General features: G+C 41.6%; 1 protein-coding gene across 1 annotated transcript in view; it reads left to right on the forward strand.

Annotated features, from left to right (window-relative positions):
• LOC149161211 (2,3-bisphosphoglycerate-independent phosphoglycerate mutase-like) overlaps positions 1–27,241 on the forward strand; it is a 353,348-nt gene that overhangs the window by 38,470 nt on the left and 287,637 nt on the right. Inside the window, exons 2-4 of the mRNA XM_089434807.1 lie at positions 3,410–3,560; positions 3,729–3,932; positions 4,116–4,540. Coding sequence (XP_089290933.1) covers positions 3,410–3,560; positions 3,729–3,932; positions 4,116–4,540 — 780 coding nt within the window. The remainder of the gene's footprint in view (positions 1–3,409; positions 3,561–3,728; positions 3,933–4,115; positions 4,541–27,241) is intronic.

Consider the following 27,241-nt stretch of genomic DNA (forward strand, 5'->3'; position numbering starts at 1 on the left):
GTGTATAAATACAAGTGAGATGAGTTCATTATCTCATCATCACTTTGGATTGGATCTCTTCTTTCTCTTGAGATTTTCGCACTTTTTCTTGGTGGATGAATTGGAGCTTTATGGATGAATTTTGATGTGTGGATTTATCTATTTTTTTTTGGAGCTTCTCTATTGTCAAATTGTGGATGGTTGGATATATTCTATTACATGTAAGTACATGCTTTTAATGATATTCTTGTTTTACTTTTCCATATACATTGGACTAGGATTTTCGCTATTCTAAGGGCTAATTTCTCCATGCATTTACTGCTTTAAATTGTGGAATTTTGTCTCTATTATAACATCTCTCAATGTATGGGCGGTGTAATGTGAACAAAAATCTCCTATGGGTAATTCTATAATCCTATCAACGAATTGATCTTAATAAGCCATCACCCTTTTACACATCAAAGTATAAAATTTGCAAGATTGCTTCTCTTTGACCTAGAAAGCTAGCGAAGTAGTCTTGACTCTTGAGGCCTCCTTGACCAAGAACAAAGGTCCTCACTCGTATTCATCATAGACTCCATTCTCCCAAGACTAAGGCATTGATCTACCAAAAGGTGGTCACGTTAAATTAACTTCTTTCACCTTTTCGTGGGTATAGCCAAGTTGGGTCACCTAGGGCATCATTTTTCCGATGAACTAGCCCTCCAAAAAGTTCGATCTTCTAGCCCCTCTTGATCTGGGGTTTCATCAAGATCTCCTCCAAATTTGAGGCCATTCCGACAGTGGAGTTGTGAGAAAAGCCGAGCCCTAGCTCCGAGATCAAACTTTGCCTTAGAATCCCCAAAAGCTAGTACCTTATTGGATCAATTCAACACCTTTAGGTGAATATTCTTTTTTTGATCCTTTTCCCCTATCTTGTCTAGGATAAGACACCATTGGTTGCTAAACTCCTTCCTCTTGACCTAGACCGGGTCCACTTGGTCTCATGTGGACCTGTTCGTTTGGAAGACAATTCTTCAAGAGCCATCTAGGATATCAATTTCAACAAGGATTTTAGGGATTGGAAACTCCTTCACATGTCATATCCCGTAAACCTAACCCTCAAATCCTCCCATCCTTCTCCTAGAAGACATTGTACCTTGCTTAGAAAGCAAGCAAGCTCTATTCTTCAACTTCTTCTGGAAAGGGATTATTTGGGTCACTCCATATCCACTTATTGGTTTATTTTTCATTGGTGACTCCATAATATACTGTGTCTCCCATCGGTGAAAGTCCGTAAATAGAAGGGAGCCTTAATGAGGTGACAGTGGGCTAAGTCACCATTTGTTGCCCTTGTTCTAGCAATTGCCCTTTAGGTTCCCTGCTAATTTGAGCGGTAATAGGCATGAAGATATCCTTACTCCTTTGCAAGTTTTTGCCAATTTTAAGAATCCACATACTCCATCCACGCAAGGATTAAGCACTAGCCTTGTCCATAAGGCAACCAACCTTTATTTCATCCACAAAATCATTTTCGGTCTCTCTTTCGGCCCTCTTAAGGATAAGCAACCTAATTAGGGCTTGAGCAAAATTTTCTAGAGGATTTTTAGGGTTTGGAAGGATTCAACATCAAGATTAGGATTGGTTGCCTCAAAGTCATCCATCTTGGTGGCTATTCTCTCCTTTTTCTTCCAATTTCTCTTACCCTAAGAGAAAGCTTAGTTTGTTTAAGCTTCGACTTGAGGGCTTGTTGAAGGTTTCATGTGCCTTTGCCTTGCTGGTATTCATAGTTGGGAACCTTTTCTTTGCACCTTAACCTTAGGACATTCCATTTTCCATGCTATTACTCAAACCCTAGGTCTAGCGTTCCTTAACTCCACCTCTCCAAGGGATGTGAATTGCCCCTTATTCATTACTTGAGCCTTGTTCCTAAGTTATGCCACCCCACAGAAGCCTTTTTGTGTCACCTTACACCTATAAGCCTAGAATATCTCTTAGTTGACCGATATACCGGGAGTCCTCCAATTGGTGAAAATCCATAAAGAAGAAGGGGTAGTAGTTGTGGTGATAGTGAGCTACTACCTTATTGTTTTCACTTTCTCTAGTTTTTTCCTTTTAGGGTACCCCTCAACAAGGTTTGCTAGATTTTGTGGCAATAGGGATAACATCCACCACTACACAACTGGAGAGAAGCCATTGAGGTAACGGTGGTCCCTGATCTCTTGTTGACATGACCTAGGTTGCCTATTGAGGTTTTTCACTAGGCCTACAAGAGTTTGCTATATCAATACCAAAGCTCAAACCCTAGGTCTAGCATTCCTTAACTCCACCTCTCCAAGGGATGTGAATTGCCCCTTAATCATTACTTGAGCCTTGTTCCTAAGTTATGCGACCCCACAGAAGCCTTTTTGTGTCACCTTACACCTATAAGCCTAGAATATCTCTTAGTTGACCGATATACCGGGAATCCTCCAATTGGTGAAAATCCATAAAGAAGAAGGGGTAGTAGTTGTGGTGATAGTGAGCTACTACCTTATTGTTTTCACTTGCTCTAGTTTTTGCCTTTTAGGGTACCCCTCTACAAGGTTTGCTAGATTTTGTGGCAATAGGGATAACATCCACCACTACACCACTGGAGAGAAGCCATTGAGGTAATGGTGGTCCCTGATCTCTTGTTGACATGACCTAGGTTGCCTATTGAGGTTTTGCACTAGGCCTACAAGAGTTTGCTATATCAATACCAAAGCAAAGATGTTTATTATAGGGAGCGGGAATGAGTGCATAGATACTTTGTATTGAAATGTATGATTTTATGATGTATCCACTGTTGTATATTTAAAATTTTCAAGAAACTTGTTTCGAAAATATGTTATTTTATGTTCATTTTGATCGATATTTTGGTAAACCAATTACATTTTTTCATTGCATTGAGCAACATCAAGTTAGTGCATTCTTTTGCTTCATTCTCCACCTAAACCCTTGCAAATGTTCCTTAATATTAAACTTCCATCTATTACTGAATTCTAATAAGTGCCTCTTTTAAATTTGCATTAGACTAATTTGAAGATTGTACTATCATGAGCTTAAAATGCTTTAGTAGATCAAAATAATATTTTAAAATATAATTGGGTAACTGAGTTTGAATTATTTTTTGCCCTTTGGTGGCTATTAGGTAATGTTGAATCCTTTTAAAATTAGAAATACCATGTTGCTAAACTTGTGTTCAAGTCCTCCTTGCATGCTCAAATGTTTGTTGGATACTTATACAACTTTTTTCTAAAATACACACACATTTGTATAATCTATTTTTGAGATATTTAGACTTTTAATATCTGGTGGCGGTTAAATGCTCATGTACACCCTCTTTTTACTTTGGACCAAATAATCTTTGATTCAGAAATTTTTGGGTACATTTTAATTCTACTAATTTTTCTTAAATTGATTGTAACAGGGCTAAATTAGTGGATTTGGCACTTGCATCAGGCAAAATATTTGAAGGGGAAGGATTTAAATATATCAAGGAATGCTTTGATAATGGGACACTTCACTTAATTGGCCTTCTTAGTGATGGTGGTGTGCATTCACGAATAGATCAATTGCAGGTATTTTGCAGATCTACAATTACACACACCTTTAATCATCAATCCTTGAAGATCTCATTCTTTTGCTTGTGAAAATAAAATACATTGCTTGTTAACAAATCATTTTTTCTTTTTGATCACATTGTCCACGTTTTTCAAGAGTTATTTTTTATATGTCATGTTTTGTAGTTGTTAGTCAAAGGCGCAGCTAAACATGGTGCAAAAAGAATACGAATTCATATCCTCACAGATGGTCGGGATTGTGTTGATGGATCAAGCATTAAATTTGTTGAGAAGCTTGAGAAAGATCTGACTGACCTACAGAATGAAGGTATTGATGCACAAGTTGCTTCTGGTGGTGGTCGCATGTATGTGACTATGGATCGTTATGAGGTACATATATGATTTGTAGGCAACAATTGAGTGCTTGATCTGATTTTTGTGTCTGTGGTTGTCATATTTTATGATAATATTTATTGGAAATATGTATTACTTAAAAATAGAACATTGCTTTTGTGAGTTTCTTAATTTTGTTGTGCCAATCAAGGTTTCCCATTTATGATGTTTGGTTTCCAGAATGATTGGGATGTTGTTAAGCGAGGTTGGGATGCTCATATTTTGGGAGAAGCACCATACAAATTTACAAATGGATTTCAAGCAGTGAAAACCCTTCGGGAGGATCCTAAAGCTAATGACCAATATTTGCCTCCATTTGTCATTGTTGATGAAAATGGAAAGCCAATAGGCCCTGTTTTAGATGGAGATGCAGTAGTTACTTTCAATTTTCGAGCAGATCGAATGATAATGCTCGCAAAAGCTTTAGAATATGAAGATTTCAACAAGTTTGATAGAGTTAGATATCCCAAAATTCATTATGCGGGAATGCTTGAATATGATGGCGAATTGAAGCTTCCAAGTCATTATCTTGTGCCGCCTCCAGAAATAGAGAGAACATGTGGTGAATATCTTGTTCGTAATGGAATAAGGACATTTGCATGCAGGTATGTTTTCCCTTGATTATAGATTTTAGCATTTTCAACTTCGTTTATGGATATCATTCTAAAGAAACATTACATACAAGCAAGTTTTATGTTGAATTTGTTTTCAAGTTAGTGCTCTAGTTTACATAAAATCATCAAGAAATGAATTATGCTGAAGATTAGAAATTTTGTTATGTACTAAATCTTGCTTTATATTTTCCTCCATGGTTATGCCAAATTGCACGTTGATTCATCTAAGTTGAATTCTTAATGAGCACTAAAAACACTCTGTGGGATTTTTAGCACTTAGTTATATTTAGTAGTCCTTGTTACCCCTTGATATGGCATATGCCTTTACTCCAATAAATTTCTGGACTTCCCCTTGACATTTTGATTTTTAAACTCTGGGCAATGGCATTGGCTATCGGCTTCCTCATGACAGGAATAGCACTTTTATTGCATCTCTTGCTGATAATCGGAGGTGAACCATGGAATAACATGCTGCAATATGGGTGTCTAATGAAAAGACCAGGCTCTAGGAAGAGCATTGCTAGAAGACTGTCAATACACTAAGTTTGAAATTGTTTTGGCACTCTAAACAGCCATCAGATAAGGCCCATTAAGGGTAATAATTGCAAGAGAGTTTATAGGCCTTTTCCAGGCATTTTGGCAAAATATCAATGACATACCTGTAGCAGACTTCTATGTATAAAGAGGCCTGTAGCAGCAACAATTACTGTCATTGGTATATCAGGTGAAAATTGTTGATTTGGGGTAGCATCGAATGTGCTTTAGCCATGAAAATTGGTGGAGAGGCTAAAGCACATGAGATCTCCTGGACCCAGAAATGGTTTGGGCAGATTCTAACCGGTTTGGGAGATATTAGTTCCTAAGTCTAAACTTAGGAAAAATAAAATATTAATGGGTGTTAATATAAAATTGGGTTAGAAGGTTCCAAAAGTCATGGATAAAGTCAAATCTAATCTTAGCCATTTATTAGAGATGTAATCTTGGCCGTTGAAGGACAAATAGGAAAAATATAAAAAGAGGCTTGAGGGTTAGTTGGAGAACACACTAGAGTGATCAGTGATTCGATTTGCTAGAGTGGGGTTGCTACGCAAAGTCGAATCAATGATCATCATCAAGGGGCAGTGACTATTAGACAAAGAGGCAGAGACAGTGCCAAGAGACCAGCGTAGAGGCAGAGAGCGAGAAGTAGCAGCCAGAGCAGGCCACACAGAGCCTAGTAGAGACAGTGCAGAGGCCAGAGGGACTGCGTCATCCACGCAGAGAGAAACTGGAGTGACGCAGAGGGTCCCAGAGGCTGCGCAGTGCCTTAGAGGGTTGATGTAGAGGGGTTTGGGGCTGACGTAGAGGCTAGAAGGGCTAGTGCAGAGCTTCAGAGTCGCTGGAGAGGGTTTCGTGGGACAGGTTTTTTGAATACTTATTTTTGAATAGAGGTATCACTGTCAGTTATTTTTCTTTGTCGGGTGAGCCAGTTTGGCAGCCAGTTGTACTCAAGGAAATATTGCATAATAATAAACCCTCAAAATAGCTACACTGATTTTCCCGCATTGGGTTTTTCCAGGGACATTTGTCCAAAAATAACAGTGCTACTTGTGTGTTTTTTTCTTTCAACTGATGATATGTAGATGTTGAGATTGTATTGTTTTTATTTCGTTATTTATATGTCTTAAATAACTTGTTCAAATTTAACAAGTAGAAGAAATAAACCAAAGAATACAGATTAAATTTCTAATGGATAGACTTAGAAATTTCAACATGGTATCGGAGCGTGGTTGCAGATCACAGGAGAGCTGAAGGCATCAGCTAAGCAGAGCATTTGCAGAAGAATCAACTGTCCCAAGTGACAAAAGTTGATCCTTGCAGAAGCAACATAAGAACGATTGATGCACAGGGATTGCGTCATCAGTTTGGGCCAGAGAGAGGCCAATGTAGACGCTGAAGAGGGTAGAAAGAGGCTCACGCAGAGCCACGCAGAAACCAGGAGGGTTGACGCAGTGGATGAGGGATATGTTTTTGCCAGTGTCGGGATTGCGCAGAGCCTAGAGGCTCAGTCCTTCAATTGCTGGGGCATAGGAAGTTGTGGGCAATTGGCAGGAGTGAAGCCGGTGGGGTACTGTGGTCAGAACAATACCTAACAGGGCAAAACCAAGGTAGAGGGAGTTGCTACCGAGGCACATTTATAGCCAAGGAATCCAGATCAATGTTGCGGGTGCCCAGACGATCGGAGAGGGGCAACTTGACGATTGGTAGAAGGATTTCCAGGAGAGAAATCGAGACTCAGAGGGAGTCCAACAGAGAACTTCTAGGTGGGAAGTAGAAAGACTCAGCAGGAGTCGAAAGGAGAAATTCCAGAGGGAAGTAGAGAGACTCGGAGGAGTCGAAAAAAGAGCAGAGAGATGGCCGTTATGGACTCAGGGATCAAGATAGGCTGGACGGGGCGTCCAAATTTGTGGTCTAGAAGGCCACGATCTTGTCCATTCTAGATAGACATCGCATCAAGGGCTTCGCCTTGAGAACAATGGCTATCCCAGTTGACCTGGTAGCTAATGAGAAGTACGAGGATGAAATAGCCAAGGCAAAATGCAACATCCTTGATGGGGTCAAGGATCATGTGGTCCAACATATTGCCGAGAAGGAGATGGCAAAGGAAATGTGGGACACCTTGAAGACATTGTACCAGCATACTTCCGTGCAGAGGAAGATGTTACTTGAGAATCAACTACGGTCATACCAGATGCAGAAGGGGGAGCAAATAGATCACTTCCTTGGTTGGTTGAAGGAGATCCGGGACCAACTAACTTCCATAGGAGCCACGCCGGATGAAGAGATGATGGTAAGGACCACACTTAACGCAGTCTCCGAGGAGTGGGAGACATTTTTCCAGAGCATACTGGGCAGGGCGGATCTTCCAGATTGGGAAGAATTGTGGGTGACTCTTCGTCAAGAGGAGATCAGGCGGTTGAGCAAGGCGGGAAGTAGCAGCAAAGGAGTCCAGATCAAGAAGGAAGAGGAAGAGGATGCAGCTCTGGCATCTGCGGGAAAGCAGGAGAAGAGGAAGAAGAAGGACCTCTCCAAGGTCAAGTGCTTCCACTGTGGGGAACTGGGTCATTATGCGAACCAGTGTCTGAGGAAGAAGAACAAGGGAGAGGCGTCTGACTCTAAGGCAACGCCAGCGAAGGCAGAGAAGGAAGTCGAGGAGGATGACGATTGTGCCATGAGTGCTCATGTACCTCTAGAGAAGAGGTGGGGAGACATCGATCTGTATTCAGGAGGACTACAGGTAATGAAGGGCGGGATCCTTGAGGTACCCAACCTCTTGGATTATACCTTGCTACGGGAACCCCAAAGAGAGAGTAGCAAGATTGGCAGATGTTAATAGAGATAGATGCGGATAGAACGACAGAGAGTGCTATAGTGCAGGAGTCCCCGGGCACGCGAGGCTAGCAGGTTGCAATAGTGCGAGAGGCATGGGAGTGTTGCACCAGTGCAAGATAGCACAGAGAGGTGTGCAACGGTGTGAGATGCAGGGAGTTGTTGCAGCAGCGCAGAGGTCAGTAGAGGAAGCACTTATTAGCAGTAGGGGGAGCTTCAACATCGGGAGTGTTTCTAGCCTGACAGGGATGTCAGTTGTTGGGTGGATCAGTTACTTACTTCTCAGTAACTGAGTTGCAATGCACTAGCAGTTGGCAGTAGCACGATGCAACATGATGAGAGGGGGTTGCAGTGTAGATGCAGTGTTGGGAGAAAGGACCAGCAATAGCATTGATGCAGAGGGATCTATCATATGGATGCAACATTGGCAGTGGCAGAGCCATGGGCAGCGATACAGGATGCAGCAGTGCAGAGGATGTTGGGCAGGGAGGCTTAGCATCAACGCAGGTACTGGTGCCATATAATCAGAGTGATGCTCAGTATGGAGTATTACTAGAGCACAATCCTCGCTAAGAGGGAGTGTTGATTTGGGGTAGCATTGGATGTGCTCTAGCCATGAAAATTGGTGGAGAGGCTAAATCACATGAGATCTCCAAGACCCAGAAATGGTTTGGGCAGATTCTAACCGGTTTGGGAGATATTAAAATAATTAATATTTCTAATGGAGTTTGAAGCATTAGAATTGATAGCCTGTTGACTTAAACATAAAAATACACAAGAGGTATTTTAATAATAATTTATTAATATATAAAAATTGTATAAGTGATGAATGTTACAATGAGGACCTGCATATATATACCTAAGCAGGGGTCCTTTCATGAATGGGCATGTCTTTTAGGCATGCATTTTCACTTAACTTAATGACTATTTAACCTAATCAATATTTGATTATTTAATATTTACATTTATTTTATTTATTTACTTGTTATGAATTATATTCATAACATAGCCCCTTCCTTCAGAAGCTTTGTCCTCAAAGCTTATTGTCGGCAGTTTTCTTCAATTTGCATTTGTCATCTCGGCATATGTAACTTGACGCCATTGGCATCTCTGCCTGTAAAATTCGCTTGGTAACATTGTCTTGAATTCAGGATTATTGATTTTTTTTTTTGAACTTAAAATTATATTTTATTATTTCTTTTTGAACTTTAATTATAATTTTTATTTTTTTATTCAACTCTATTTTTTTTAATAATAATAATAATTATTATTATTTTTTAAATAATAATATTTATTTATTTATATTATATAATTATAATTTATATATATTATATAATTAATATATATATATATATATATGTATTATATATATATAATTATAATTTATATATATTATATAATTATAATTATTAAAACTTATATACGTTTTAAACGTGTGATGACCCCACCACGAAGGAATAGTCATGACATATCAAGCGTTGACGGCAATGGATTGAACTGTAAAAAGGAAATCCCGATTGCCTGAACCTTAATGATGCCGATAGATGCTGACGACGGCACAATCGTTCCACGCCACAACCCGTAGACACATTATTGTTCCTCCACAATGCCGCGGTCACGCTTGTTGACTGTTGAGCAAAGTTCTCCATAGTGGCATGATAGGATACGAGTATGGGATGGACGCAAACAGAAGGTGTGGTAGGGAGGTCGTGGCTTACCTGGAACCCGATGGCAGGGCAACATTTCCAACCTTTTTTTTTCCAACACCGTCTTCGTCAACATGCCATTGCTGACAGAAAGACGTGATGTTTGATTGTTGACCATAATGCTTGATGGCGGTACGTGTGCTTATTTTGACCACGAAAAAATGGAACAGGGCAACGGTCAATTAGCATCGGCACAGGGACGCGTGATTGATGAGGGAATGGACAGGGCATTGACTCGGATGTTTGACGCTGGACGGAGGTGCGGAGAATAGTGAGGAAGATGGACGGAGGAGCAGATAACAACGAAGAAGTTTGAAGTGTTAGCGCTTGAATTTGGCCTCAGGCTGAAAAAGACAAAATCCAAGGCAACATCAAACCACTTAGCCTCGTAGCTAGCCCTACGGGGCAGGAGAGGGCTCTCTCCGAGTCTATCTCGGCAAAAGATCTTCAAAGGGCGGATATGACCAATAAGAACACTGATTTTAGGCTAGTAAATTGATTGAGAAGGTTTGGTTTCAGATTTTTAGGGTTTTGGTGGAAAACAGGAGGAGAGCAATTTTGGGTGCGGGGATGGGACACAGCTTTTGCAGAGGTCTTTTTGGGGCAAGGTAGGAGATTGTCTTGATGCCTTTGATTTAAGTGAATGGATAGGAATGACCGGTGAGGAGCTAAAGAGAGCAAGAAACTTTCGAGAGTTCTCTTTAGACAGAGGAAAACATAGATATTAAGCAAACTTAAAGGCAGAGCATATAAATTATGAATTCTACCTTAACATTTCATTTACTTAATGTGCAGAAAAGAAAAGTGGGAAAATGATACACATAACACACTTACAAGTACATGAGAGAAGCACACCATCAACACAAATAACCACAGGAATCCCAAAAAGTGCTGCAAAACCCTGGTCTTTCCTTTGCCAAAATTGCAGAGATACAAAGTGTAATACAATAGAAGCTTATCCCTCCAGAGTCCAACCATGAAAATGACTAAGAAAGTACATAATATAGGCAAGCTAACACACCTCGCCTCTAGGGGTCGAGCTCATCATCCTAGGAGCTGTTTCAACCAATTCTAAACAAAGCACTATAATCTAGGCAGTCAAAACAACTTGCCTCTATAAGCTAGGAAACCAATTCATTCATTAAATTTTTGACTTTTTATGAATGAATCTTCTAGAAGAGATAAATAAGTGTCATGACATCATAAAATTACATCAATTACATCAAGGAGGATGAAAAATCACTCCAAAAAGTCAAAACTAGTAAAATCTGCGTTTTGCTGAGCTGTAGGTGAAAATGTGGCAAACTTCCTGATGCGTAGCGCCCCAATCCTGAACGCGTAGCGCGCCTTTGAGCCAACTTTTGAGGCACTTCCCGACATCCAAATGAGGCAAAAGTAGGCTTGTTGGAAAGGTCTGGATGTCTAATTTCCAGCCCAAGTGGAATTTCTCAATTTGGTGGTCATTTGCCCCTCCAAAATTGCAATCTCCCAAGACTGCTCCCTGTGTGTCCAAAAAGTGGCAGAAAGTCATTTTTTGCATGTTTTTTGACCTTCTGAGGGCTCAAAACCTGATGAAATGTCTTGGTAATTGCTGAGCAAGTGTAATTTGTCATGACAAATCCAAAAATGCTGAGTTTTTGAGGAATGGACTTGCCCATCTTCAGGGTAGCGCGCAAAAACCTGTGTGTGGCACAAAAAAGTCAAAATTGACCAAAATTGCTCAAAATTTCCTGAAATTTGAGCTGGAAGTGCATCATTGAGCACCATGCTCCTTCAAGGTAGCCTCAGCCAAAATATGAAGGGGATCGGGCCTTTTCCTCCGTTTTAGTGCCTTGGCCAACCGTCCTTTGAGCACCTTCATTCATGCTTTACACACATGCATTCGAGCCCAATAGTGATTCTTCATGTGTTGGAGCATGTCCTTGTCCCTGTTTGCCTTCGCTATCAACCTCTCTAGATGTGTGTTCACCTGAATGAGCATAGAGTTTTGCTCCTTAGGTGTCAAATCACCGGGTCTTTTGCGAGCCAAGTTCCGGTCTTCTCGGATCCTCCGCAACTCATCAAGAGAGTGTTCATCCTCTAATTGCTTGTTGCGCTGCTCTAAATAAGTGATTGTCCAATTTGCCATCTCCAATTTTTGCTGCAACAAGTCATTTTCAGCTCTTAGCTGCTGGATGATCTCCTCTGACTCTAGGCTAGGAGAAATGATATCAAGATCAACAACATCTATGCCTGGAACACCTGATGGCCCCTGTTAAATTTGGACAACTAGGTCCAAACTCCATGTTCTGATGCTCAGATTAAGAGGCTAATATTTTTGTTGGATTCCTCTTTCTGAGAGGTGTAAAATCCATATAAAAATAGTCTTAATCCGATGAGCAGAACTTATATTTTGAATTTATTATTCTTAATAAATTATATGTGCAAAGGTCAGCCAGTTTTGTAATGTAGGCTCACATGCCCAACAGATGTGTCACACACCCTCATTGATGGATATATATATACAGGAAAAGTTGGAGAGAATTTGATCACAACAAAAACTCACATCTTCCTCTCTCATCCTAAAAAGTACGAGCTACCTGGAGGACGAATTTCAGCCACACGTGGGAAGGACGAAGAGGATTTTTCTGCTGCTAGGGTTTCTGCTGCTAGGGTTTCGCAGAAGTTTGACCAGCGTTGACTTTGGTCAACGCTTGGTCCAAACAAGCTGAAAACTTGTGGGAGGTTCGATTTTTGAAGGCCATACTACCTGGCACAAAAATCGAGGTCAAAGGGTTGACCGTTTTGCTGCTGCGTTGACTTTTAGCTTGCTGCCCCTGCGTTGACTTTTCAGGACAGCGTTGACTTTTGTAGAACTGACTTGGGTTGACTCATCTACTGGTTGGAGGGTTGTTGTGACACATGCTGGGCTGGCTGACCAAAGGAGACTTTGCTGGTTGAAGCATCCTGTTGACCGTCGAAATGCTGTGAGAAAAGTGAAATTGCTCTTAGCATAGAACATCTACAAAACTTTACATGGTATCGGAGCTGAGGTGAAGACAAACTCTATCTATAGCAATCAGCATCGAAGGAAATGGATTCCTCTAAGCTTGAATTCAGGGAGAATGACAAGCTGACTGGAAGTGATGACTTCCATGCCTGGAAGATGTTATTAGATCTCAAATTAGAAGATCATGATCTCCTAGATCATGTGACAGGGAAGATTCAAGAACCTCCATCAAATGCCTCTGCTGCTGTTAAACACAAGTATAAGAAGGGAGAAATCAGAGCAAAACTGCTGATCAGGGAATCCATAAATAAGAGTCTGGTTGCCTACATATCTGAACTAGGCACATCCAAGGAGATGTATGACAAACTGATACTTATGTTCCGAGTAAACAATGTGAACCAAGTGTTATTCCTCAAGAACAAGTTGAAGAATATGAAGAAGGGCCGAGACGAGTCTATTCAAACTTTCTTTATGAAGTTGACCGAAACCAGGAACAATCTGCTAGCTATTGGGGAGACAATAGCTGATCGTGAGATGGTTCTCACCGCACTTGGAGGACTTCCATATGAATGGCAAGTATTCACAACTACCATTCTCAACAATAATACCATCCCTAACTTTGATGAGCTTCTGTCTAGATGTATGCAAGAAGAAACAAGGATGAAGGAATTTGATAATGAAAGAAATGCTGCCTATGTTGCTCATTCCCGAAAGAAGAACTCTGGTGGTTCCAAGGACAAAGGAAGGACTAAGACTCAAAAGAAGAAGGGTAAATGTTTCACCTGCCATAGGACTGGACACTATGCTAGAGAATGCCCCTTCCAGAAGAATTCTCCCGATAGTGACGACAACAACAACAACCGAAGGAATGGGAATCAAAGAAATGACAAATCGAAAGGAAAGAGGAAGGCTCACTTTGAAGGAAACCATCCACCTTCTAAAAGGACCAGAAATACCAGGTATGAGGAGTCTAATGTTGTTGATAAAAGAAATGAGTATATTCTAATATCTGCTCTCTTAGCTGCATCTCCGCCCGACACTATGGATGTCTGGCTAATCGATAGTGGTGCCTCAAGACACATCACCGGATTCAAGGAAGCACTTTCTGACATGGTTGAAAGGGATACTAATCTAGAAATTATCCTTGGGGATAATGCCACTTATCCTGTGAAAGGGACCGGGACTGTGACCCTCCACTTGTCTCAAGGACAAGTCCTCCATCTACAAGATGTACTCTATGTACCCAAATTGAAGAAGAACCTTGTGTCTGTATCTGCCATGGAAGACAAAGGATTCAATGTAACTTTCTCTGATGGAAAGGTACTCATGTGGAAGAAGAGCTTCAAGGAAGCTATCTCAATTGGTTTTAGAGTTGGTACACTCTACCAGGTTGGAGGGAGTCCGTTGGGAGCTATGACTTGTGATACTATCCGTCAAATCGAACTATGGCACCGAAGATTTGGACACCTTCATTACAAGGCTCTTCCCGAAGCAAGGAAGGTGGTGACAGGGATGCCTGATTTTGGAAATAATCATAAAGGTGTATGTAAGGGCTGTGCTGAAGGAAAACATACAAGGGGACCTTTCCCCTCAAGTGTCACAAAGACATCTGAGATATTGCAACTGGTCCATTCTGATCTTTCCGGTATGTTGCCTGTAACATCCCTGGGGGGATGTTCTTACTATATGACATTTACTGATGATTTCTCTCGCAAAACCTGGATATACTTCTTGAAGAAGAAGGATGAGGCTTTCATGTGGTTCCGTACCTTCAAAGCCTTGGTGGAAAATATGACCGGAAAGAAGATCAAGATTTTGAGGACTGACAATGGCACTGAATATGAGTCAAATGAGTTCAAAGACTTTTGCAGAGAAGCTGGAATTAAGAGGGAGACTACCACTGCATATACTCCTGAGCAGAATGGTGTTGCTGAACGCAAGAATAGGACTATTGTGGAAGCTGCCCGTGCCATGCTATGTGACCAGGGTCTTCCAAAGTTTCTGTGGGGAGAAGCTGCAAATACTGCTGTGTACATTCAAAACCGATGCCCTCATTCCGCTTTGGACTCCAAAACTCCCGAAGAGGTTTTCTCTGTTAAGAAACCTGATGTCTCACATTTTAGAATTTTTGGATGTCCTGTCTATTTTCATGTGCCGAAAGAAAAGAGAAGTAAGCTGGATGCTACTGGGAAGAAAGGAATGTTTGTGGGCTACAGTGAGACTTCTAAGGCATATAGAGTCTATGTACCTGGTCAAAGGGAAGTAGAGATAAGTCATGATGTCACTTTTGACGAAGATGCTTCCCTGAAGAAAGTCGTAGATCTTCCTAGATCTGAAGAAAACCATGAAGAAAGACCTGGAAATCTGGAAGAACCCCAGGATGAGACTATGCCTGATGTTGAAGGGCCAATGGACCCTATTGATCCTTCCCCTTCTCTAGGAAAGAGGCCATCATGGCTCAGGGACACCCTCGAAGATGCTGAGGGTCATGCTGCCCCAAGGGGAACATTCCGAGAAAGCAAGAAGCCGTGTAGATACCAAGGGTATCTAGCTGCCATGAATACTATTATACAATCTGAACCTGGATCTTTTGAAGAATCCATCAAGCATCAAGTCTGGAAGGATGCTATGCATGAAGAATATGAGGCTATTATGAAGAATGATGTCTGGGATGTGGTCCCGAGACCGAAGGACAAATCTGTTGTCACCGCTAAATGGCTCTACAAGATTAAACATGGATTTGATGGGAGTGCTGAAAAGTTTAAGGCAAGATTTGTTGCCCGTGGCTTCTCTCAAAAGGAAGGAATTGACTATGACGATATATTTGCACCTGTGGCTCGATATACCACCATCCGATCCATCATAGCCCTTGCTGCTACGCAAGGATGGAGTCTTCATCAGATGGATGTCAAGACTGCTTTTCTGCATGGTGCAATAAAGGAAGAGGTGTATGTAGAACAACCTCTGGGATTTGAAGTTCAAGATCGAGACACTTATGTCTGCAGGTTGAAGAAAGCCCTCTATGGGTTAAAGCAAGCACCCAGAGCTTGGTATGAGAGGATGGATAGTTACTTGATGAAGCTGGGCTTCACTCGAAGCAATGCTGATCCAAACCTTTACTTTAAGGTTGAGGAAGGAAAGCCTCTCATTCTAGTGCTGTATGTGGACGACCTCTTCCTGACAGGTGATGACCTTCTCATTCATCAATGTAAGAGGGAGCTTGCTGCTGAGTTCGAGATGAAAGACCTAGGACTGATGCACTATTTCCTAGGCCTGGAGGTCTGGCAGAGACCTGGAGAGATTTTCCTTTCTCAAGGAAAGTATATTGTGAAGCTTCTGGAAAGATTTGGGATGGTGGACTGTAAGTCCGTGTCGACACCAATGGAACTCAACTTTAAGAAGTTGAGTGGCAGCGCTGCTGGGCCTATCTTGGCCAATCCTACTGAGTATCGTCAACTCATAGGAGCTTTGATGTTCTTAGTGAACACCCGTCCGGACATATGTTTTGCAGTGAATACTTTGAGTCAACAGATGGTTGAGCCTCATCATTTTCACTGGGTTGGTGCCAAGAATCTTTTGAGATATCTTCGGGGCACGATAAACCATGGGCTGAGATACACTGCCGGGAGTGTGATACTCCGGGGATATACTGATGCCGATTGGGCTGGCAGTGTGGTGGATCGTAAGAGCACATCTGGATGCTGTTTCAATCTTGGTTCTGCTTCGATCTCATGGATGAGCAGGAAGCAGAAGTCGGTGGCTTTGAGCACCGCGGAGGCCGAATACATTGCTGCTAGTATGGCCTGTTGTGAAGCAGTTTGGTTGAGGAAGCTCTTTAGTGAGCTATTCCAACATGTGCTAGATACCACTGTAATACTCTGTGATAATCAGAGTGGGATTCGTATGACTGAGAATCCTGTGTTCCACGACCGATCCAAGCATATTGATATCAAGTACCACTTTATCCGGGATATGGTACAGCGAGGCGCCGTAAGGCTCGATCATATAGGAACTGATGAGCAGGTCGCGGATATTCTCACTAAGCCCCTGGGGAAGGTCAAGTTCCTAACCTTCCGTGAGAGTCTTGGTGTCGTGGAAAGACCCTATGATGTGGGTCCTGTTGGACGATGAGCTCTGGGAGCTCTGGGGGGCTTTGGGGATAGCTTCTCGGAGCTATAAGCACTCATAATGCTTCTGCCCCACTCTTGTGATTATTGAGCTGGTTCGCCACTCATTTAATCTGTGCCCCGTATGCATCCTACCCATTGAGTTCAGGGCTCATGGGAAGTACCTCTCATTTGGCCAATGAGGTGTGGAAAAGCTAGAGACTATTAGCAAAGACTGATGGATGCATCAGAGATTGCCGTACTCTCTATCTAGGATGGCATGGTCCAACCACTTGATCTGGGATCAAGATTTGTGAGGTCTGGGACCTCTGGACTGATTATGTCAGTCGGGGAATGATGTCTTTGTGACTGACCCACTTCTATTCTGAAATAAAGAAGCCAGCAAAGCAAGTTTCGGCGGGATGTCTCACGATGTTAATTGCACTAATAGATGGAGTTCTCCCTAGTTGAGAGGGAGTGTTAAATTTGGACAACTAGGTCCAAACTCCATGTTCTGATGCTCAGATTAAGAGGCTAATATTTTTGTTGGATTCCTCTTTCTGAGAGGTGTAAAATCCATATAAAAATAGTCTTAATCCGATGAGCAGAACTTATATTTTGAATTTATTATTCTTAATAAATTATATGTGCAAAGGTCAGCCAGTTTTGTAATGTAGGCTCACATGCCCAACAGATGTGTCACACACCCTCATTGATGGATATATATATACAGGAAAAGTTGGAGAGAATTTGATCACAACAAAAACTCACATCTTCCTCTCTCATCCTAAAAAGTACGAGCTACCTGGAGGACGAATTTCAGCCACACGTGGGAAGGACGAAGAGGATTTTTCTGCTGCTAGGGTTTCTGCTGCTAGGGTTTCGCAGAAGTTTGACCAGCGTTGACTTTGGTCAACGCTTGGTCCAAACAAGCTGAAAACTTGTGGGAGGTTCGATTTTTGAAGGTCATACTACCTGGCACAAAAATCGAGGTCAAAGGGTTGACCGTTTTGCTGCTGCGTTGACTTTTAGCTTGCTGCCCCTGCGTTGACTTTTCAGGACAACGTTGACTTTTGTAGAACTGACTTGGGTTGACTCATCTACTGGTTGGAGGGTTGTTGTGACACATGCTGGGCTGGCTGACCAAAGGAGACTTTGCTGGTTGAAGCATCCTGTTGACCGCCGAAACAAACACATACATTTTTCTTGTTTCTGATTTGTCTTCTGTAAGATCTGCTTATATGTTCTATCTGCATTTTGCTTATCTACTTGTATGATTGCTGTGAGAAAAGTGAAATTGCTCTTAGCATAGAACATCTACAAAACTTTACAGCCCCTCATCAATCTTGGGCTGCTTGCCTCTCTCTGTTACCTGTGCTGCTGTCGAAAGCGAGGCCCCTTCCACCTGATGTGGAGATAACACTCGCTGTGTTGATGAAGAAGGCGAGACCCCTTCCACCTGATGTGGAGATAATGCACGCCGTGCAGATGCAAATAAGACCTTGTGGCCTCTCTGATATGTAACATAAGGAGGAGTGCTGACATGCTCGGGCTCGGGAATATCAAACTGATGTGAAGGCCCTCCCTCATCACGAAAAACCTCAGGAGGTGGCTGTGGCACTGTGAACAAGTCACGAGAAATAAAATCCTCCCATGGAATACCTTGTTGTGCCAACTGATGCATGACCACAATCTTGATCAGTGCATAATGATAAATGCTCTTGTGTTGCTGTGCTGGGCTCTTTCTTTGCACCAAGGGCACCATCCTCTCTATATTTCGGCACATGAAAAATGGAATGTTCATCATTCGTACCCGTGTGAAATGCATCAACAAACGGATATGGTACGAATACAAACGTGAAAATCTGCCCTCACAAGTGAAATAGCGAATGATGATCTTCATCATAGGTGCATACTCGTCTCTTAAGAATCTGAAGGGAAAAACACTAGTTAGGTACCTCATATATGCAGGTTTGATATATGGATCATAATGAAATCTGTCCAATGGCTGGCGCTTGCTCCATTCTTCTCCAATATTGGGTATCCCTGTTGCTTGAGCAACAATTTCAGGTGACAATGTGAAGTCCACTCCTGCAAGATTCACATGCCCATTGTGCAAATGTAGGACAAACAAGCGGGCCAATTCCTTGTGGTGTTGAATTTGGGAGATTCTTTCACAATATTCATAGCATGATAGATATCGGAAACATGACACTGCAAGTGGACAAGCTTGTAGATAAGCCAAAGAGGTGGGTTCCTCCCTGACATGCTGACCACCCTTACCACCCCTGTGATGCCTCCTTGGCACCTCTACCTCTGGTGTTGATTCACGGTCATCACTTTGCTCATAATCTGTTTCGGTTTCTGACATGGTTTTGGAGGCAAGTGACTGAAAAATAATGCTGACTGTGCACCCAATGAACTGCTGTTTTGACTTGTTTGAATGCTGTTACCAAGGGGACAAACACACATGGGAAATGTTAGGGAAAAGGGAAAATTGAGGGGATTAGGGAAAACAAATGTGGAAGGAAATGTTAGGAAAGGAACATGGAACATATACAATCATAATTTGTAGGATTGCAATGGGAAGTAGGGTTTAGGAAATTTACATAGGATTTTAGGAATTAATAGGGTTTAGGGATTTTAATGATTTTTAGTAGGGAAATTATATGATTTGCATGGGAAATGTCAAGGAAAATGGTGAGGAAAATATGGAGAAAGAAGAATGGGAAAATAAGTAACCTTGGGCAGCAAATTTCAATGAAACCCTAACACATTTGCATTTTTAATATTTGATACAGCAAGGTAGGGTTTTACTCCATATTAGCATGGCATTTTTGCATTTTCATTGCTCATTCATCTTAGCCAAACCAAAAATCACCATGATTAGAGGCCTACCTGAAAAGATTTGGAGAGAAAAGCAGTTTTGGTGGCTTGCTGGCGATTTCCTGAGCAAGAAACCCAACGCGTAGCGCGCCCAGCCTGATGCGTAGCGCGCCTCCCAACGCGTAGCGCCTGAGTTAAATTGAACTGGAAACTGCGCGCTGATGCGTAGCGCGCCCCCCAACGCGTAGCGCGCCTCTTCTGATGCGTAGCGCGCTGCTGCAACTGCTCAATTCGCCCAATGACCTTTGAAATCGACTTGACAACTATTCTCTTGGAGTGTTGAGAGGCAAATGAATTACCAATGAGGGATGGCATGCTTTTATAGGCTTCCTTTTAATTTTTCACTTGCCCAAAACCCACTTTGTTATGTTTGAATGTTGACATTTTTTGCTTTAATTGGCCCTGACCTTTAATTTCATTTCTTTGAAAAATTGGTTGAAATGATGATTTCTTCTGAAATTTTTTGCAGGGATAGCTTCTGGGATGCTTTGGCAAAGGAGACCAAGGCTGCACTTCGACATTTGAAGAATTTGAAATTTTGAGAATTTTTACAAAAATGAGATAATGACCTTGTTTTCAAAAACAGAGTTTTTGAGAACAAGGCAAAAATTTAGCTGTACAATGATAAGAAATGTTTAATGAAGGACATCCCTCTGGCCTACTGGTCCTTAATGACCTCTCAAGACAAAATTAGACTCAACCCTAGACCTAAAACCTAAAAACTTAAAGCAAAATGAATGACCCTTTGAGGACTTTATTTATTTGAACAAACCTGAACCAGCAGTGCCAAACAAGAGGGGAATGACGACATAAACTCCTTCCACCGAGATTATGGCATGCCTAACGGAATGCAACATGATCACACTGATGAGACACCTAACTATGAAATGCAAAGAGCTTTGATCTCTGGTGGAGGGCTACTAGACCGACTCTAACATTGGCTCCAATGGGGATGGTAGCTCCTTGGAGGTGCCAAGAACCGCAGACCTCTGGGAGAGCAGACCAGTGCTTTCAACCATTGGGCGATGGAGTCATTATTTACATATTTGACCTAAGCTTGGACAGCTTTATTGACTGGACATCTGACTACAAATTGGACACAACTTTGACCCAAACTAACTCAACTTTAGACAGAAAATGGACTGATAAAAACAACATGACAAACCTCAAACCAACCAATCTCCATCTTCAGAATTATAGCCTTCACCGCGGGCCCCAGACTGAGGATGAAAGATCAGCACACACATGCGATAAAACAGAAGTAAAATGGTATATACAATGATGGTGAGAAGAACAAAAATGCTCAGACATGGTACCTCTTCAGCAGTCGACCATTGATCGACCCTCCGGGATAATCATCTCTGTTCATCTCCTTGAGAAGAAAAGCATTTTGGCCACGATATGCTGCGATCTTATAGGGACCCTTCCATAAATTATCAAATTTTCCATGCTTCCCTTTGTCTTCATTCCGTGCATCCCACTTCAAAACCACATCATCTATTTGAAAGTCATCTGATTTTGCTTTCTTGTCATAAATCTTTTTTATGCGCTCTTGTAACTTGAGAGTATTGTGAAGAACCTCCTCCCGTGTCTACTGTAAATGAATCATTTGATTAATCCGCCTCTGCATGGGATCTTCCTCACTATCAATTTCTTGAAGCAATTTGACCATCGGAATAGCAAGCGAAGTAGGAAACACTGCATCTGCTCCGTACACCAGCTCAAAAGGAGACATGCCAATTGACTTTTTATGACTTACCCTATCAGCCCACAGTGCATTCACCAACTTTTTGTGCCAGCTCTTCTTATTGATTTCCAGCAACTTTTTAATAATATTTACCAAGGACTTATTTGAAGATTCTGCCAGACCATTTCCTTGCGGATGGTAGGCAGTAGAATGCCCCAAGATGATATTATACTTGTAGCATAAATCAACCATTCTCTTTGATTTAAATGCCGCTGCATTATCTGTAATTAACTTACTTGGACAGCCAAAACGTGACAGTATATTATTTTCAAGGAAAGAAATAATTACCGCATCTGTGGCCTGCCGAGTGGGAATGGCTTCAATCCATTTTGTGAAGTAATCTGTGGCTGTCAATATCCATCTATGCTGTCCTGATGATGCCAGATGAATCTCACCGATAAAATCCAAGCCCCACAGCTGAAATGGTGCGCTGACTTCAATTGGTTTGAGAGGCAATGGTTGCAATTTCTGTTTTCCTTGAAATATTTGGCACTCATGACAACTCTTAACAGCTTTATATACATCTGAAAACAATGAAGGCCAATAAAAACCTGCTCTTAGGATCTTGTTTGCTGTAGTCTTCCAAAACAAATGACCCCCACAGTCACCTTTATGAAAATCTTCCACCACTGTTTTGGCTTCCTCCTCAACCAAACAATTCAGCAATATTCCACCGGGGTCTTTCCAATATAGTGCAGCTTTAAGGATGCAAAACTTGGCTGCTTTCAACTTCAATGTCCTACTTTTATTTCGGGGCATCCCGGGAGGTGAAGACAAATTTTGAAGTACATATACAATATCAACATACCAAGGAGAAGAAATAAAGAAGTCAGATACCTGTTGTGCTGCATTCTCCTCATCTTCATCGGACATGGCAGCCATCAAATTGATGTCTAGGACATGGAGATTTGTTTCAGCCATCAACTTGGCAAGACCTTGCCCTTTGATCAACTTAGTGGGTTTAATCTCCACATCATACTCTAATAATGCAGCAATCCACTTTCCCCGCCTTCCTTCCGGTTCTGTCTGTACCAACACATCCTTTACCGCCGCGTTAGGAACATAAGCTATAATGTGGGAATGCAAAACATACACACGGAAATCTTTCAGGGCCTTCACAAGTGCAAGTGCTTGTTTTTCAATGATGTTATACTTTAATGCTCCATCTCTAATAATACGGCTGAAAAAGGCAATACGCTTCTCAACTCCATCTCTCTTTTGCATTAGTACAGCTGCCAATGTGTGCTCAGAAGCAAATGAAAACAAAATAAAATCTTGTGTGTAATCTGGACTGATTAGAGTTGGGGCTGAAGATAAAACCAACTTTACCAAATTGAAAGATTTTACCGCCTCTTCGGTCCACTTGAGCTGGCTGTCCTTTTTCAGCATGTTTGTGATTTCTCTAAGATGCTCGGCAAGATTCGGAATGAAGCGACGCAGAAAATTCAGCTTACCATTAAAGGACTGTATTTCTTTTTTGTTCCGGGGCTGCTCAAGTTGCTGAATAGCTTCAACACGTGCAGGATCTATACGGATGCCATCTTTGGAAATGATCTGACCCAAGAGCTTGCCTTCACTCATGGCGAAAAGACTTTTCTTTGGATTCAGCGAAATACCATATTTTCTGCATTTTTGAAAAACAATTTGCAAGTGATATAAATGTTCTTCATCGGATTTTGAAAATACAGTCAAATCATCAAGGTAAACAACTAAAAATACATCTTTCTCATTGGCAAAGGCCATGTCCATCACACACTGAAAGGTGGCACCTGCATTTTTCAAGCCAAATGGCATTTTTGCATAATGAAATGTACCCCATGGAGTAGTGAATGCAATTTTATCACGATCATCTTCATGCACCAAAATCTGATTGTACCCGGAATAGCCATTGAGTAGCGACATCCTTGATGCTCCAACTACTCGCTGCAATATATGATCCATTTTGGGCAGCAGATAATTGTCCTTTAAAGATACCTTATTCAAATTTCTGAAGTCAATGCATAAACGGATCTCACTGGTCTTCTTTCTTACGGGCACCAAATTTGATATCCAATCAGAAAATCTGATAGGTACTATGATTCCAGACTTGTACAACCTATTCACTTCTTTTTCTATCAATGGCAGCAATTTAGTGTTGATTCTCCTCAACTTTTGGCGGAAAGGCTTTTGATTTGGCTTTATAGGAATAGTATGCTGAATGATATCAGTATCATACGTTTTCAGATATGAATAATCCCATGCAAAGACATTAGAAAACGAAGACAACAATCTGACATACTCCTTCTTTACCTTTGGTGACAATGACTTAGATAACTTTACCATCTTAGGATTCTCAGCTGCTCCAATGTTTACCTCCTCAACACCTTCTTCGGTAGGTCTCAATGTCGGCTTGCGGGCCACATCATCTTGATCAAACAACTCTTCCAAAGGAATCAATCCTTTAGGAATAAAATTATCCTTAAGTTGCAACACATCCATTTGATTCACTTCATCAGGTTCTGTATCTATGGAGATGTCTTTAAACTCACCTTCAACTTGCAGAAAATCTTTAATTTCTTCATCATCCTGGAAGACTTGCCAACATCTTTGATTGTCCGGAACTGTAGGACGGTGCTTCACATAAATCTCAAATTTGTTGCTGGAATTCATGGGAATCTTTAAGTTACTCGCTGCCTTAGCCAATGCATCAGCAACACCATTTTGTATGCGGCGCACACATGTCAAAGTATGCTTAGAAAACAGTTTCAAAATATCTAGGACAACATTTCGATATGCTCTCATACGAGGATGCTTGGCCTGAAATTCACCTTTAACTTGCTTTATCACCAACTCGGAGTCGCCATAGACTGCAATCTTCTTTGCTTTCAGCTTTCGAAGAATTTTAAGGCCAACAATGAGAGCCTCATATTCCGCCTCATTATTTGAACAATCGAATGCTAGTTTATAAGAGCAAACTCTCACCTTGCTTGGGACTTTGTCTTGGGCAGAAAAGGGACTTCGAATCCACACACCAATACCAGCACCATCGCTGCCCACAGCGCCATCGAAATCCATGGTCCAAAGACCATCTTCATCTTCCTCCAAGTGCTGAAAATGTGTTGCCTCTGTTTTTTCTGCTTGCTGCCCATTAGCTTCAGCTGTTCGCTCCATGGCAGCTGGCGTTTCTTCTCTTTCCTTTTGCAAAACTTCTCGAAAATTTTCGGTAATCTCTGGTATATCTTCTGCTTGAACTAACTGACTATCTATCTCATTAAAATTATCAGCAAACAAAACAAACGATTCCAAATCTGTATGTACATAATTTACAGGATGATTTGTCAGCTTTTCTTTGCTAGTTATCATGTATTTCATCTTTTGCTCCCGATATAACTTTCTCATTTGACCGAAGACTGGAATTGTAGCATAGGAAAAATCTAGCTGAAGTGTACCTTTCAACTTAGCTCCCCAAGATCTTGAAAGCAACATACCAAACCGCGGAGGAATATCTGCCACAACCACATCCATCAAAACATTTTTAGCTGGAATTTGATCTAGGCTTACCACCAAGTCCTTGATCAAACCGATACATTTTACCCGGCTGGAATCAAATGAATACAAATCATGATATTTTCTTGTGATATCTAATCCCAACCTTTCCATGATTGCTTTCGGCATCAAATTGTGCGAAGCACCCAAGTCAAACATAGCATTATGTAAAATATACTCATGCAACCTCAAACTGATATAGAAGGGAGAAACATCATTTTCAAGAGACTCACCATTCAAAGCAGGCCCAAAGATTAATTCCGGCTGATCATCTTCTACATTTACCGTGTCAAGCATTGGATCAAAATTCAGCATTTTGGAGATTTGGCCCCGGTAACAGCTGTTCTTCATGATTTCCGTCAAGAAATTTGAGCTGGAAATGCATCATTGAGCACATGCTCCTTCAAGGTAGCCTCAGCCAAAATATGAAGGGGATCGGGCCTTTTCCTCCGTTTTAGTGCCTTGGCCAACCGTCCTTTGAACACCTTCATTCTTGCTTTACACACATGCATTCGAGCCCAATAGTGATTCTTCATGTGTCGGAGCATGCCCTTGTCCCTGTTTGCCTTCACTATCAACCTCTCTAGATGTGTGTTCACCTGAATGAGCATAGAGTTTTGCTCCTTAGGTGTCAAATCACCGGGTCTTTTGCGAGCCAAGTTCCGGTCTTCTCGGATCCTCCGCAACTCATCAAGAGAGTGTTCATTCTCTAATTGCTTGTTGCGCTGCTCTAAATAAGTGATTGTCCAATTTGCCATCTCCAATTTTTGCTGCAACAAGTCATTTTCAGCTCTTAGCTGCTGGATGATCTCCTCTGACTCTAGGCTAGGAGAAATGATATCAAGATCAACAACATCTATGCCTAGAACACCTGATGGCCCCTCATCAATCTTGGGCTGCTTGCCTCTCTCTGGTACCTGTGCTGCTGTCGAAAGCGAGGCCCCTTCCACCTGATGTGGAGATAACACTCGCTTTGTTGATGAAGAAGGCGAGACCCCTTCCACCTGATGTGGAGATAATACTCGCCGTGCAGATGCAAATAAGATCCTGTGGCCTCTCTGATATGTAACATAAGGAGGAGTGCTGACATGCTCGGGCTCGGGAATATCAAACTGATGTGAAGGCCCTCCCTCATCACGAACAACCTCAGGAGGTGGCTGTGGCACAGTGAACAAGTCACGAGAAATAAAATCCTCCCATGGAATACCCTGTTGTGCCAACTGATGCATGACCATAATCTTGATCAGTGCATAATGATAAATGCTCTTGTGTTGCTGTGCTAGGCTCTTTCTTTGCACCAAGGGCACCATCCTCTCTATATTTCGGCACATGAAAAATGGAATGTTCATCATTCGTACCCGTGTGAAATGCATCAACAAACGGATATGGTACGAATACAAACGTGAAAATCTGCCCTCACAAGTGAAATAGTGAATGATGATCTTCATCATAGGTGCATACTCGTCTCTTAAGAATCTGAAGGGAAAAACACCAGTTAGGTACCTCATATATGCAGGTTTGATATATGGATCATAATGAAATCTGTCCAACGGTTGGCGCTTGCTCCATTCTTCTCCAATATTGGGTATCCCTGTTGCTTGAGCAACAATTTCAGGTGACAATGTGAAGTTCACTCCTGCAAGATTCACATGCCCATTGTGCAAATGTAGGACAAACAAGCGGGCCAATTCCTTGTGGTGTTGAATTTGGGAGATTCTTTCACAATATTCATAGCATGATAGATATCGGAAACATGACACTGCAAGTGGACAAGCTTGTAGATAAGCCAAAGAGGTGGGTTCTTCCCTGACATGTTGACCACCCTTACCACCCCTGTGATGCCTCCTTGGCACCTCTACCTCTGGTGTTGATTCACGGTCATCACTTTGCTCATAATCTGTTTCGGTTTCTGACATGGTTTTGGAGGCAAGTGACTGAAAAATAATGCTGACTGTGCACCCAATGAACTGCTGTTTTGACTTGTTTGAATGCTGTTACCAAGGGGACAAACACACATGGGAAATGTTAGGGAAAAGGGAAAATTGAGGGGATTAGGGAAAACAAATGTGGAAGGAAATGTTAGGAAAGGAACATGGAACATATACAATCATAATTTGTAGGATTGTAATGGGAAGTAGGGTTTAGGAAATTTACATAGGATTTTAGGAATTAATAGGGTTTAGGGATTTTAATGATTTTTAGTAGGGAAATTATATGATTTGCATGGGAAATGTCAAGGAAAATGGTGAGGAAAATATGGGGAAAGAAGAATGGGAAAATAAGTAACCTTGGGCAGCAAATTTCAATGAAACCCTAACACATTTGCATTTTTAATATTTGATACAGCAAGGTAGGGTTTTACTC

Source organism: Pinus tabuliformis, chromosome 5_2, assembly GCF_031772625.1.
Source record: "Pinus tabuliformis cultivar Carrire ecotype Pingquan chromosome 5_2, CPIR1, whole genome shotgun sequence".
Lineage (NCBI taxonomy): Eukaryota > Viridiplantae > Streptophyta > Pinopsida > Pinales > Pinaceae > Pinus > Pinus tabuliformis.